At 42.8% G+C, this 13,353-nt stretch overlaps 1 protein-coding gene and 1 pseudogene across 1 annotated transcript in view; both read left to right on the top strand.

Moving 5' to 3' along the window:
• Positions 1 to 7,442, top strand: part of Strip2 (striatin interacting protein 2) — a 40,233-nt gene extending 32,791 nt beyond the window's left edge. Inside the window, exons 19-21 of the mRNA XM_050141731.1 lie at positions 3,637 to 3,741; positions 4,069 to 4,273; positions 5,083 to 7,442. Coding sequence (XP_049997688.1) covers positions 3,637 to 3,741; positions 4,069 to 4,273; positions 5,083 to 5,333 — 561 coding nt within the window. The 3' untranslated portion in view covers positions 5,334 to 7,442. The remainder of the gene's footprint in view (positions 1 to 3,636; positions 3,742 to 4,068; positions 4,274 to 5,082) is intronic.
• A 102-nt stretch (positions 7,443 to 7,544) lies between these two features.
• On the top strand, positions 7,545 to 9,344 carry LOC126501209 (phosphoglycerate kinase 1-like; annotated as a pseudogene).
• Positions 9,345 to 13,353: the final 4,009 nt, after the last annotated feature.

The raw sequence follows: 13,353 nt of genomic DNA, 5'->3' as shown, positions 1-13,353 counted from the left end.
CCCAATACTGGTGGCACGCACCTATAATCCCAGCACTCGGAAGTGGAGGCACCTGTAATCCCAGCACTCAGGAAGTGAAAGCACCTGTAATCCCAGCACTTGGGAAGTTCACACATATACATTAATTTTTAAAATATTTAGTTTTACATATATTAATGTTTTGTTTGCATGTATGTCTGTGCAAGGACTCCAGATACCCTGGAAGTGGAGTTACAGTTGAAAGCTGCCATGTGGGTACTGGGATTTGAACCCAGGTCCTCTGAGAGAATAGCTAATGCTCTTAACCCCTGAGCCATCTCTCCAGCCCTAAATGATTTTTTAAAAGAGAACCTCACTATTTTTCTTATTCTTGTTTTTCTATAGGCATTTACCCTTCTGCTGATTTGAATTAAAAATTATAGTAGGCTTCTCTACCCTACAGCCTTAAAGACTTTCACAAAGAGGAAAATCAAAGATAATGCCTTACAGTAATGCTTTCAGCAGGGAGAAGACTCCAAATTCAGTAGAAACCAGGCATTTAACATGGTTGGGCCATGTTTGGGTTCACAGTTATGTGTGGTCTTGTTCTGTAGACTCTTTCCCTCTCTGGGCCTTAGTTTTTGCTTCTGTAGATGACTGAATTTCGCTAGAACACCTGAATCCCATTTAGTGCTCAGACTCAAACCAAACTCTTTTTCTCAGTCAAAAATCAAAAACAAATTCTGTTCTTCCTTTAGTCATCTGGATTATCTAGACAATTGGCATAGCCTAGGTTTTTATTTGGTTTGGCTCACTTAAGTGGGCTATGAGAAGATTTTTAAAATTTTTTATTTATTTATATTCTACTAATGAGTGCTCTGCATGCCAGAATAGGACATCAGATCCTGTGGTTGTGAGCCACCAGGTGGGTGCTGGGAATTGAACTCAGGACCTCTGGAAGAGTAGCCAGTGCTCTTAATCACTAAGTCATCTCTTCAGCCCCCCACCCTTTTGAGACTAGGACCCTAGTATTTCCTTGAAGATGCCCTAAATGGCAGGACAAACTGAAAATTTAGACTCTAGACATTCTACAATAGTAATTTAACTATAAGGGTAGAACATAGTCAAAATTATTGGGGTTTTTTTTAGTGATAAACTAACATAAGGCTTTTTGCATTCTAAGCAAGCACTGTACTACTTAAATGCATCCTCAGCCTTGTTCCAGGTTTTGATTTTTTTTTTACATTTATTCTCTCTTTCTCTCCGCGCGTGTGTGTGTGTGTGTGTGTGACTGTGTGTGACTGTGTGTGACTGTGTGTGTGTGACTGTGTGTGACTGTGTGTGACTGTGTGTGTGTGACTGTGTGTGTGACTGTGTGTGTGTGTGACTGTGTGTGACTGTGTGTGACTGTGTGTGACTGTGTGTGACTGTACATGTATGGAGGTTAGAGGACAATTTGCAGGAGTTGGTTCTCTCCTTCCATTAAGCAGGTTCCAGGGATAAAACTTGGTCATCATGCTTAGCAGCTTGGCAGCAGGCACCCTTATCAGCTGAGCCATCCTGACGTCCCAATGCTGTTTTTGAGACATGGCCTTGTTACTGTGTGGTCCAGACAATCCTTGAATTCACTATGTAGCTTAGGCTGACCTGAAACTTGATATTCTCTTGCTTCTGCCTCTTAGGATTATAATAGGCATGTTATATATTCTATATAATATATGTGTGTTATAGTATAAATATATGTTGTGATATATATATTTCCCCTAAAGTTAAATAAGAGATCTTATTTTTGCTCCTGAGAAAGATGTTTCTAGGTGGGCAGTAGTGACCATATACCTTTAATCACACCACTTGAAAGACAGAGGCAGGTGGGTTTCTGAGTTTGAGGCCAGCCTGGTCTACAGAGTGAGTTCCAGGACAGCCAGGGCTACACAGAGAAACCCTGTCTCAAAAAACAGAAAACAAAACAAAATGTTTCTATGAGCACACTGGTTTCTGTCTGGTATGCCCTGTGGTCTCTGGTTGGGTACTCACAAGACAGTGGTGCTCAGTGGTAAGAGCACTGGACTGTCCCGGATCCTGAGTTCAGCTCGCAGCACCCACATCAGGAAACTTACAACTGCCCATAACTCTACCTTTGGGGATTCTAATGCTTCCTTCTGGTCTCTGCAGTCACTCACACACATGTGGGCATATATATACACACCTAAGTAAAAAATAAAATCTTTTTTTAAAAAAAGAAACATAAAAGAGGGGCTAGAGAGATGACTCAGTGGGTAAAAACATGCCACAAGCTTGATGACCTCCGTTTGATACCTGGAACCCACATAAAAGTGGAAGAAGACAGCCAACTCCATAGTGTGTTCTGACCTTCACACACACACACAAATAATAAAGCAGAAACATGAAAATAAAAGTTCCTGATTAGAATGAACCAACTGCTGTTTTTTCCTTTTCTATTACTTTTTCTGTTGCTGTGATGAAAAATACCGTAACAAACGCAACTTAGGAAGGACTTATTTTGGCTCCAGTTTCATCACAGTAGGGAAGTCATGGCAGCAGTAACCAGTAACACTGTATCTACAGCATGGAGGAAGAGCAATATGAATGCATAAGCTTATCTGGCTTTCTCCTTTATATGCAATCCAGGACCCAAGCTCAGGGAATGGTGCCACCCACTATTAGAGTGGGCCTCCTCATGTCAGTTAACCTAATCAAGGTGTCTTAGTTAGGGCTTTATTGCTGTGAAGAAATACTATGATCACAACAACTCTTATAAGGAAAACATTTAATTAGGGTGGCTGGCTTACAGTTTCAGAGGTTCAGTTCATTATCATTATCATGGGAAACATGTTAGCATGCAGGCAGACATTGGTGCTGGAGAAATAGCTAAGTCCTACATTTTTCAGGCAACAGGAAGTTGACTGAGACTATGTGGTATCCTGAGCATAGGAAATCTCAAAGCCCGCCTCCACAGTGATAGACTCCAACAAAGCCACACCTCATAATAGTGTGACTCTCTACAAGATTATGGGGCCAATTGCATTCAAACTACCACACAAAGTCATTCCATGGACTAGGGTAATGGCCTAACCAATAAAAGCTCTTAACCACAAACAAATCTGACAACCTGAATTCGATCCCTGGATCCCATGGTAGAGGAGAGCCAGCTCTACCCGATATAGTTTAAAATCTCCCAAATGAAGATCAAACTCCTAACAATTACAAACTTGTTCTTGTGAGTACAAAGGATATAGAAGTAAACTTTTATCTCTGTTTCTAAGTGATAAGCACAGAAAGCTTGATTGAGTCAAGTTCCTGTGTTTTTGTAAGGCCTGTCTAGCCAATACTCGCTCTGGGTAGAGTCTCGCAAGGTTGTCAGTTGAGTGTCCGTTCCAGTTGTTTTCTGTTTATTTTTGTTTGTTTGTCTGGGATTCAGGCGCACAGCTCTGCACATGCTATACAAGTACTCTGTTACTGAGCTACACGCCCAACCCAGCTATAGGAAGGACATTATGCCCTCAGAAATGAGATTAGGTGTGCAAAGGGCAGGAAGTAATCAGGCAGCATTTCATGCTGGAATAGTCACCTAAACCAACCAACAAGGACATGCAATCTTCTAAGAGAATGAAAGCCTTGTGAGCACTGAGATATCATGATGGATGTCCCTTATTTCAGGAAGCTGGAGACAATAGCCAGTTCTGCTGGAGGAACCTCTTCTCCTGCATCAACCTCCTGAGACTGCTCAACAAACTGACCAAATGGAAGCACTCCAGGACCATGGTGAGTGGACTTTAGAGCTCAGACGTATCCATTCAACTGGGTTTTTCAATCATTAGTATTTGTAGATTGCTTGCTTGGAAAGATCTGGAGATAGCTGGTGAATGATGCATGAGTTTTCGCACTTCCTAATTCTCACCATAGACAGTGTTTCACTACCCCAGGCTAGCCTCAAACTCCTTATATAGTTCTTATGTATTCTTGAAGACATTCTTAAGGAGTTTGGACCTTAGATGCCAGGGGGCTCATAGAATAGCCAGGTTTGTCTATATTGTCTGAGTTAGAAATTCTCAAAATTTCACATGATGATGTCTGTGTTTCATTGGGCAGATGCTGGTGGTGTTTAAATCAGCTCCAATCTTAAAGAGAGCCCTCAAAGTCAAACAGGCCATGCTACAACTTTATGTCTTGAAGCTACTAAAGATACAAACCAAGTACCTTGGGCGCCAGTGGAGGAAAAGCAATATGAAGACTATGTCAGCCATTTACCAGAAAGTGCGCCACCGCATGAATGATGACTGGGCTTATGGGAATGGTGAGTATGCTTGGTGAACCTGGAACTCATTAGTTTGGTTAGGCTGGCTGGCTACTGAGCTCCAGGGATAAGCCTGTCTCTGCTTCTGCAGCACTGGGGTATAAATGGCTTTTATGTAGGTGCTAGGCATTCAAACTCAGGTCTTCATGCCCATTCCCCAACCCCTAAATATGACACGATTTTATGATATGGTAAAATGTTTGCCTACTTATAGTTTTTTGGGGGGTTTTGTTTTGTTTTGTTTCGTTTGAGGCAAGGTCTCACTATGTAGCCTTGGCTAGCCTGAAACTCACTATATAAGCTAGGCTGGCCTCAAACTCTAGAGATCTGCCTGCTTCTGGCTCCCGGTGCTGGGATTAAAGGCATGTGCCACCGTGCCCAACTGTGTTGGTCCAGACTTGCCTCTTCGTATTCTGCTCCAATCTCCCCTTCCTTGAGAGGTGGTTCTATTCAAATGGGAACTTTTCATCCCCTAGGGAAAACTCAATTAAAGACTCCATTGCTCTTTTGAATGGCATAATTAATAGAAACAAGGAATTACAATACAAAGCCCTCCCATCTCCTTTCTCAGCACTAACTAGTTTCCAGTTTCTGCTGCTTCCAATGATGATTTCTGTATATATTAGTTCGTATGTGATCATATGTATACTTTTTAAAACTGTAAGCATGCTACGTGTCTGCTTTATACATTGTTCTCAGAAACCATTCTGAACCGTTTCATTGAATTCATAGAATGCCATAGACCATGCTCTGTGGAAGAGAGTAATGTCCTGAGCTATGTATGTCTTCTTCCTCTCTTCCTATGTCAGACATCGATGCCAGGCCATGGGACTTCCAAGCAGAAGAGTGTACCCTGAGGGCCAACATTGAGGCTTTTAACAGCCGCCGCTATGATAAACCACAGGACTCAGAATTTTCACCTGTGGATAACTGCTTACAGAGTGTGCTGGGGCAGAGGCTGGATCTGCCTGAAGATTTCCACTATTCCTATGAGCTCTGGCTGGAGAGAGAGGTGTTTTCACAGCCCATCTGTTGGGAGGAGCTGCTCCAGAATCACTAAGCTCTTGTCAAAAGCATCTCAAAGATGGAGGTTGGCTCCAATAAGTATGCTTTGCCTGTCCTGCCCCTTCAGACTTCATATTGAACTCTAGCATATACCCATGGGCATCACAGCCCAACATCCAGCAGACATCCGGCATAGCGCAGGCCTATTCTGGATGCCGTTAGGCCTGAAGGTGATGCAAGGCTGGGATCCTGAGTCAAAGCACATGCATCAGCTTGCCCTACGATCAGCTCAGTACCTAGTTAGCTTGAAATCTCTTGATGTCCTGGGCAGGCTCTTTGACAGAACCTGCTTTAATCTTGCCTAGAACCAGGCTAGCCTCTGTTGGCCACAATAGGGAAAGGAAATTTGTTATGGCATTTGACCCATGGCATTCCCTCAAGCATGGGATAGGTACAGGCCATAAAACGAGCAGATTTTCTTCTTGCTCATTCTAAATGCCTGCGACTCATCATTTAGCAAAACCAACTTTAGACTATTTCACATTAAGATTGTGACACTCCTCTTTATAAAATACTCATTAGTTCTGAGATGTCTTGAGAGCACTGCACTTTCTAAAGAATGGTTGTTTCCAACACTGCATGATATAAAAAAGTCTATTATTGTATTTTTCCTTAAGAGATCTATGTTCAATGTACAAACATCTCCTCTGTATCTGTATAGTGCATTGACTCCTTTGCCATCTGGAAAGAACCACAACTAGTGTGTAATATATGGCCTTCTCAAAAAGTATCTCTCATTTTTCAGAAATTACTTATTTTAAAATGGCTGACTATACCGCAGAAGGTTACTCCCTGATATAACGCCAGATCTTCACTTGAGTAAGGAGAGGGTAGTGTTGTGTGAGCCAGGACCTGGCTATGTAGCCCTGACTAGGCTAGAACTTACTGTGTAGCCAGCAGGCCTTGAACTTGTAATGATTCTCCTGGGATTATAGGCATGGGCCACACCCCTCTAGCCAACGCATTCTTAAATGACAAGCTGGTTAGAGAAGGTTCTTTTTGCTGGTATTTGTCCATTTGTGCTGACTTTTTAAAATTAAAAGCTACAGCATCACAATTTATATTTTTTTATTCCACATTCGTTATTTTTTACCTTTTTATTTTTCTGCTAGAAGTTTCAGTATGGTTTGTACCGGAAGTATCACATCTCATGGCAGATGTCTCTACTCCTCCTTTATAGCAAAATCACATGCTTCCAAAACTAAGGGGTTTTTAAATCTTTGCACTTTTTTCATTTTCATCTCCCCACTGCCCAGATACTACCAAGTCTTTTTATGATGGCACAAGGGCACTTTATTCCTAGAGAGCTGGTCCAAACTAGCTCATTTACTCTTTCATAGGTCATGATAGAGACCTTGCACTATCCCAAGGAACAGTCAGTACCTCTGTGTTGTGGGTAGCATGATTTCTTACTATGGAAAAGTGACAAAAATATACTATGTAATAGTTAAAATGTCTTAAAATAATTTGCAAATTTTATCAAACCATGACAGCAATCCTCTTTTCAAACAGTTTACTGAACATAACATCAGGCAATTTTATTAATCTAGGATCAGGCTACTGTGATTTTAATGACATTTGTGCAAAAAGATACTTTTCTAGAAAAGAGAATAATCACCAACCTATTTTGAAGTTGTATCCTATCAGTTGTGTAAATAAAAAATAAGTTGCCTTTTAAAAATCACACCCGAATGCTTTCAGAAGTACAGACGTATGCCAAACTTTAATATATCACATTTTATTATTTATTACTCAAGAAGATTAATTCTCAATGCAGAGGGAAAAACTACTCTACCTTGCACGGAGAAACGATGTGTTTCAAGTCACATCAATTTTTCCCCCTGCAACTCGCTGTAACTAGTTTCTGGTATCAGCAGCTAGCCCCGTGTGCTAAGATGACGGGGTTGGATCTCCCAATTTGAGAGCTCATGTATGTGATGAGGAATGGCGTCAGAGTAACCAAATTTAATGGTGATTATAATTTCTAAATAGAAGCATGCTATTTGTACGATTTATAAAATAGAGACTTTATCTGTGAATATTTTAGTGAAATTTGTGTTGATAATATTGTTCATCTCACCAAATACTTTAATAAAAAGAAAACCTGGAATTAGAAATTTGGTCTTTAATTCTTTAACACAAGATAATCTGAAAGTCATGTTAGATAGAAAAGGATCCAAGATAAATACAGAACTATTTCATCATCATGGGTATGAGATCAGCTATTTGAATCACCTTAGATTACTGGATTGGCTTTTCTCTAGAATTATTTGGGCATAAGGCAAGAGCTAGAAACAAACCATACCATGCGAGTACATTTCAGAGATCCTGCTTAGATATGGAAGAAGGCAAGTTATTCATGCCATTGGCCAAAATCAGCTCACATGGACAAGCCAAACAGTGGGCCAGAGAAGCACACTCCACCTGAGGGTGGCAGATGTAGGATGGTGTGTGATGCTTTGGTGGTCATGGTGATGAATATCTGTTCCTATCCTACACAGAATGCACACAGCTCCACCCCAAGGCAGGCTTCAAAATCTTATTAGGGCTGGAGAGATGGCTCAGAGGTTAAGAGTATTGCCTGCTCTTCCAAAGGTCCTGAGTTCAATTCCCAGCAACCACATGGTGGCTCACAACCATCTGTAATGAGATCTGGTGCCCTCTTCTGGCCTGCAGGCATACATGGAGGCTGAACACTGTGTGCATAATAAATAAATAAATCTTCAAAAAGAAAATCTTATCTCATGAGATCTTAAAATACAGGGTTTCCTTAAGTCTAGGTGCCACATCTTTTCCTTTTTATAGAAACAGGGTCTCTGGCTGACCTTGGTCTAGATTGCTGTCTGCTGAGCCTTGAAACTTGTTGATCTTGTTAGATTTGAAGGCTGAATAGCAATAATATGTTTAACTGAATCACAGTGATCATTTCAAATGTATGCAGATACCAGAACATTTTTTGTTTTTTGGTTTCCAGGAGGGTTTCTCACTCTGTAGACCAGGCTGTCCTCAAACTCAGAGATCCACCTGCCTCTGCCTTCTGAGTGAAGAGTGTGCCACCACCACCCGGCATCAGGACATCCTTGTACATCTTAAACATACAGTTTTTGTCAGGGACATCTCAACAAAACTGTTTTTGTTTTGTTCTGTCCTTGAGGCAGAGTCTCATGTAGCTCATGCTGATCTCATGCTTGTTATGAGCTTAAACTTTAGTGTATATCAATCCATAGTAATCCCACTGAACAAATGTAATGTCCTCTTCCTTTGGGTAGGAAAATCTTTAGGCTTCTCTGTAGAAGTAGTTCCCTGCCTTTCAATGTTCCATGGAGTTAGAAACAGGTTTATTTATTTATTTATTTTTGTACTTAGAAACTAAGGCAGGAAGATTGTGGTTTGGGGGTCAACCTGGGCTACATAATGAGACCCTTGTCTCACAAAAGCAAACAGGTGCACGCTTCAGGAGCCCAAGCCAGATGTCGCAGTCTCTCCTTCATCTGGCTTCTTCACAGGAAGTGTTTCCAAAATTTCTAGCAAGCCGACTCTGGAAAAGCTGGACATGAAGGGAAGTGGATTATTCTGAGAGTGGACTTCAGTGTTCCTATGAAGAACAACCAGATAGCAAACACCAAAGGATCGAGGTTGCTGTTCCAAGTATCAAATTCTGCCTGGACATTGAGCCAAGTTGGTTGTCCTTATGAGCCACCTGATGGTGTTCCCATGGGTGATAAGTACTCCTTAGAAGCAGTTGCTACAGAACTCAAGTCTCTGCTAGACAAGAATGTTCTGTTCTTGGAGTGTGTGGGCCCAGAAACAGAGAAAGCCACGCCAACCCAGGGGCTGAGTCTGTCATCCAGCTGGAGAGCCTCCACTTCCATGTGGAGGAAGAGGAGGGAAAGACGCTCCTGGGAGCAAGGTTATAGCTGAGACAGACGAAATGGATGCTCCCCAAGGTTCGCTGTCCAAAGGAAGGGGTATCTCCATCAACAGCGCTCTGGGGACTGTGCGCTGAGCCTACAGATACATGGTGGGTGTGGATTCCACAGAAGACTGGAGGAGTTTGTTTTGTTTTATTTTTATGAAGGAGATGAACTACTTTGGCAAGGCTTAAGAGAATCCAAAGTGATTCTAACCATCTTGGGCAGAGACTAAAGTTGCAAACAAGATGCAGCTGATTAATAAACGCTGGACAAAGTCAATGAAGGTAGTCATCGTAAGTGGAATGGCTTGTACCTTCTTTAAGTAAACAACATGGAGAGTTGCACTTCTCTATATGATGATGATATTATCAAAGAGCTCGGGCTGGAGAGATGACTCAGAGGTTAAGAGCATTGCCTGCTCTTCCAAAGGTCCTGAGTTCAATTCCCGGCAACAACATCTGTAATGAGGTCTGGTGCCCTCTTCTGGCCTGCAGACATGCACACAGACAGAATATTGTATACAAAATAAATAAATATTAAAAAAAAACAAAGAGCTCATGTCCAAAACTGAGAAAAAATGGAATGGAGATCACCTTGCCTGTTGGCTTCCTCAATGATGACAAGTTGGATAAAAATGCCACGGCTCGTCAAGCTAATCCAGCCTCTGGCATAACTGTTGACTTGGATGGGCTTGGACTCAGGTACTGACAGCAGTCTGAGGCTGGCTCCAGCTGAGCAGATTCTTTGGAATGAATCTATGGGGAAATTTAAATAGGAAGCTTTTTCCAGGGAAACCAACTCCCTCATTGATGCGGTGGGGAAAGTCACTCCGAGAGGTTGCATCTCTGTCATAGTGGAGGCGCTGCCACTGAGACACACTATGCCAAATGGAGCAGAGGATGAGATCCGCCATGTCAGCGCTGGGAGTAGTGCCATCCAGTCCTTCCTGGGACGCATGCTCTCAGCAACGCTTAGTAGTCTCCTGCCTTTGGGTTCCTGTGCGCAGCTGCTAAGTCAATTTAGTTTTCTCTGTAACTCCATTTGGTGTTAGCACAGGGTTCAGCTAGGGACCAAGAGTTGCAGCCCCAAGGACCTTAGACAGTTGCCCATCTCAGCTTGTCTTTACTACACCGGGACTGACTGATCTACATTCTTCAAGATTCCATTTAAATCCCTTAGTGACTAAACCATTACACATTCTACAGTACATCTATTTATATTCTGCTTGCAAAAGAAAGTAAGTTGTGATAGCTTGTTCTCTTTCCCATGTAGATTACTGTTTATGACTCTGCATGGAAATAGGATGAAATTCCAGTTGGAGGGTCAGAGAAATGGATGATCTATTAAACAAGAAAGATGTCCTCCAGGGGCAAGGGAACACAGGGGTGAGTCCTTTTCTAACACGCTTTGCTACATCTGAAAAGAGACTAGAAAATGTTTCTTCTGTATTCTTGGTGACTGAACATCTTCCTTAGTGGATGTTTTGGTTTAGAACTCTTGAGGCACGAGAGTCATTTCATATTTTGAACAATCATTATCAAAAGCGTTTTAAAAGTCTAATCCCAGTGAGCTTGTTTGCCAGTAGTTAGAACCACAGCTCTTCTCCCTGCCTCTCTGGATTTGGTTACAGATCCTTTCAAGGTAGCAGGTCTCTGTAGAGTCTCTATCTGTCTCTTTGAGCCTTTTTGTACAGTGCAAGCATTTACTGGGGCTTTTTGAATACCACGTGCTGTTTGGTCTTTAGGGCAATGTGTTAAAACAGCCTTTTGATTCAAAGCATTTTCATAGTTTTTCTCATAAGCTGAATAAACAGTTGCAATATTCAGCTTCTGTTAAATCTTGAAATTTCCAAATTACTTCTTCCCTATCCTTGCTTGACAATAGAGCAGTATTGTCTTCTTTGTTTTTTCAGTCATTCCTTGTTCATAATATTTTAACAAACACAGCTAATACTAGCCAACTCCTGATACCAACGTTTCTGTTTTCAAACCTTTCACCCAGGTCAGGCATGACAACATAAACCTGTAATCCCAGGATTCTGGAGGGTCACTGGGAGTTCAAGTCCAGCCTGAGCTACACAGTGATTTCCAGGCCTTCTGGGGCTACATTTCAAGACCCTCCTCTAAAAAGCCAAAAGAAGTAAAAATGTAAAAACAAATAAACAAACAAAAAACTCTCCAGCCACCTCACTTAAGAACATTCTCAGTCATCGTGGTGGCACACACTGTAATCCCAGCACTTGGAGGCAAAGCCAGGTGAATCTCTGAGTTCAAAGCCAGCCTGGTCTACGGAGAGAGTTCCAGGACAGCCAGAGATACACAGAGAAACCCTGTCTCAAAAGAGAACAACAACATTCTCTAGCAGAACCTGGTAGCACTGGTTTGTTACCTCAGCAAGGTCAACCCAGGCAAATTGGTGGGACTCCAAATTTTATATATATCTCAAAAGGGGGTTGGGGGTTTGGGGGATATAGCTTAGCGGGAGGGTGGGTGTTTACCTAGCATACTTATGGCTGTAGGTTCAGTCTTCACTACTATCCGCCCCCCTCCCCGAAAAAAGGCATATTTTCCATCTTCAAGTTATCACAGGCACTAATTTGCCATTTACTTTATTTATTTGTTTATTGCTGCTGAAGCATAGATTGTCAGTCTTCTCACTAGGGCACTAGCCCTAGAAGACCAATTATGGGGTACTTTGATACGGTAATCTCACTATTGGTACCAGTATCAGTGTACTTGATACCCGACAACAGAAACCCAAATTTTCAGTGATTTGTAATAACAAATCAGGCGAGGTGGCAGAAGGACCAAGCCCTTCAGCACTGGCAGTTGGGGATCTTGGGACTCTAACCTCTTCCTTTGTCTCCAGGCACATGCTATAAGTAATTGCTCTGCCGTGTGCTCCTGCCGTGGTGAACTGCCCTTAGGAGGACCCAAAGCAAAGGGTGCAGAACCTCCAGTCCTGTGAGCCAAGACAGCATGTTTCTCTTATGTTTCTGTTGTTTCATGGGATCGTTGTTTGCCAGGTCTCACTATGTAGCCCTGCCTAGACAGGTACTCTCTATGTGGGCCAGGCTAGCCTTGAACTCAGGTCTGCACGCCTCTGTCTCTCAAGTGTCGGGGTTAAAAGCCTGTGCTACCATGGCAGGCTACCTCCGGTGTTTTGTTGCAGTGACAGAGGATTAGCACGGTTCGTGTTTTTAGTTATCCTCCATTGGTGAACTTTCAGTAGTTCCTGGTATTCTGTGAGAGATCCTTAGCTGGAAGTTTACATGTTAAGGCCTGAGCACTTAATACCTTCAAGACATCGTCCAAATGAATTAACATCCCAAATGTTGTCTACTATGCTCCTTAAAAAACCAAACCTGTCATTGCACTGAATGTGTATTTCTGTTCTCAATTTTTTGGGGAGGGGGGGGGGTGTGCAGGGGCAGGGGGGTTCAAGACAGGGTTTCTCTGTAGCTTTGGAGCCTGTCCTGGAACTCGCTCTTGTAGACCAGGCTGGCCCCAAACTCACAGAGATTCACCTGCCTCTGCCTCCGGTGTGCTGGGATTAAAGGCGTGCACCGCCACCCAGCCTGTTTCCAATTCTTGTATTGCCATCCTAGTCCCCAAAATAAGAGTACTAGGAGGTGGAGCCTTTGGAACAAAGGTGACAAAGGCAAAGGCTCCTACGTGTGGTTAGTGCTTGTGTTAAACATACCTGGGAGCGTCTGCACATGCGCAGGGTAAGAAGGCGTCTTCTATGAGCGTGACGCCTGAGTCTGCTTTGGCCCTGGACTCCCCAGCTTCCAGGTTATGGCATTTCGTTCTAGCAGCCAGGACAGACAAAGATATGTATTCTTGAAATGAAAAGGTTCTGAGGCTGTACAGGCCAATCTCCAACCACAGGAGGACTTCCTTTTATAGCATCTAAGCGATCATCTAACCTCTTGTATTTTCTCCGACAAGAACCTCGCCATTTGGGGGCTGGACAGGTGGCTCAGTGCATTAGAGCAGTTGCCGCAAGCGTCCTGGGCCCAGTGCCCAGAACTCACATTTGTAACTCCAGTTTCAGGGGATCCGGTGCCCTCCTCTGGCCTCCACAGGCACCACTTTAGTG

Source organism: Alexandromys fortis, unplaced genomic scaffold (genome assembly GCF_014885135.2).
Source record: "Alexandromys fortis isolate MF-2015 unplaced genomic scaffold, M_Fortis_MF-2015_v1.1 scaffold_44, whole genome shotgun sequence".
NCBI classification, from domain to species: domain Eukaryota; kingdom Metazoa; phylum Chordata; class Mammalia; order Rodentia; family Cricetidae; genus Alexandromys; species Alexandromys fortis.
Note: the sequence above shows the minus strand (reverse complement) of the source record. Positions and strands in the feature narration are given on the sequence as shown.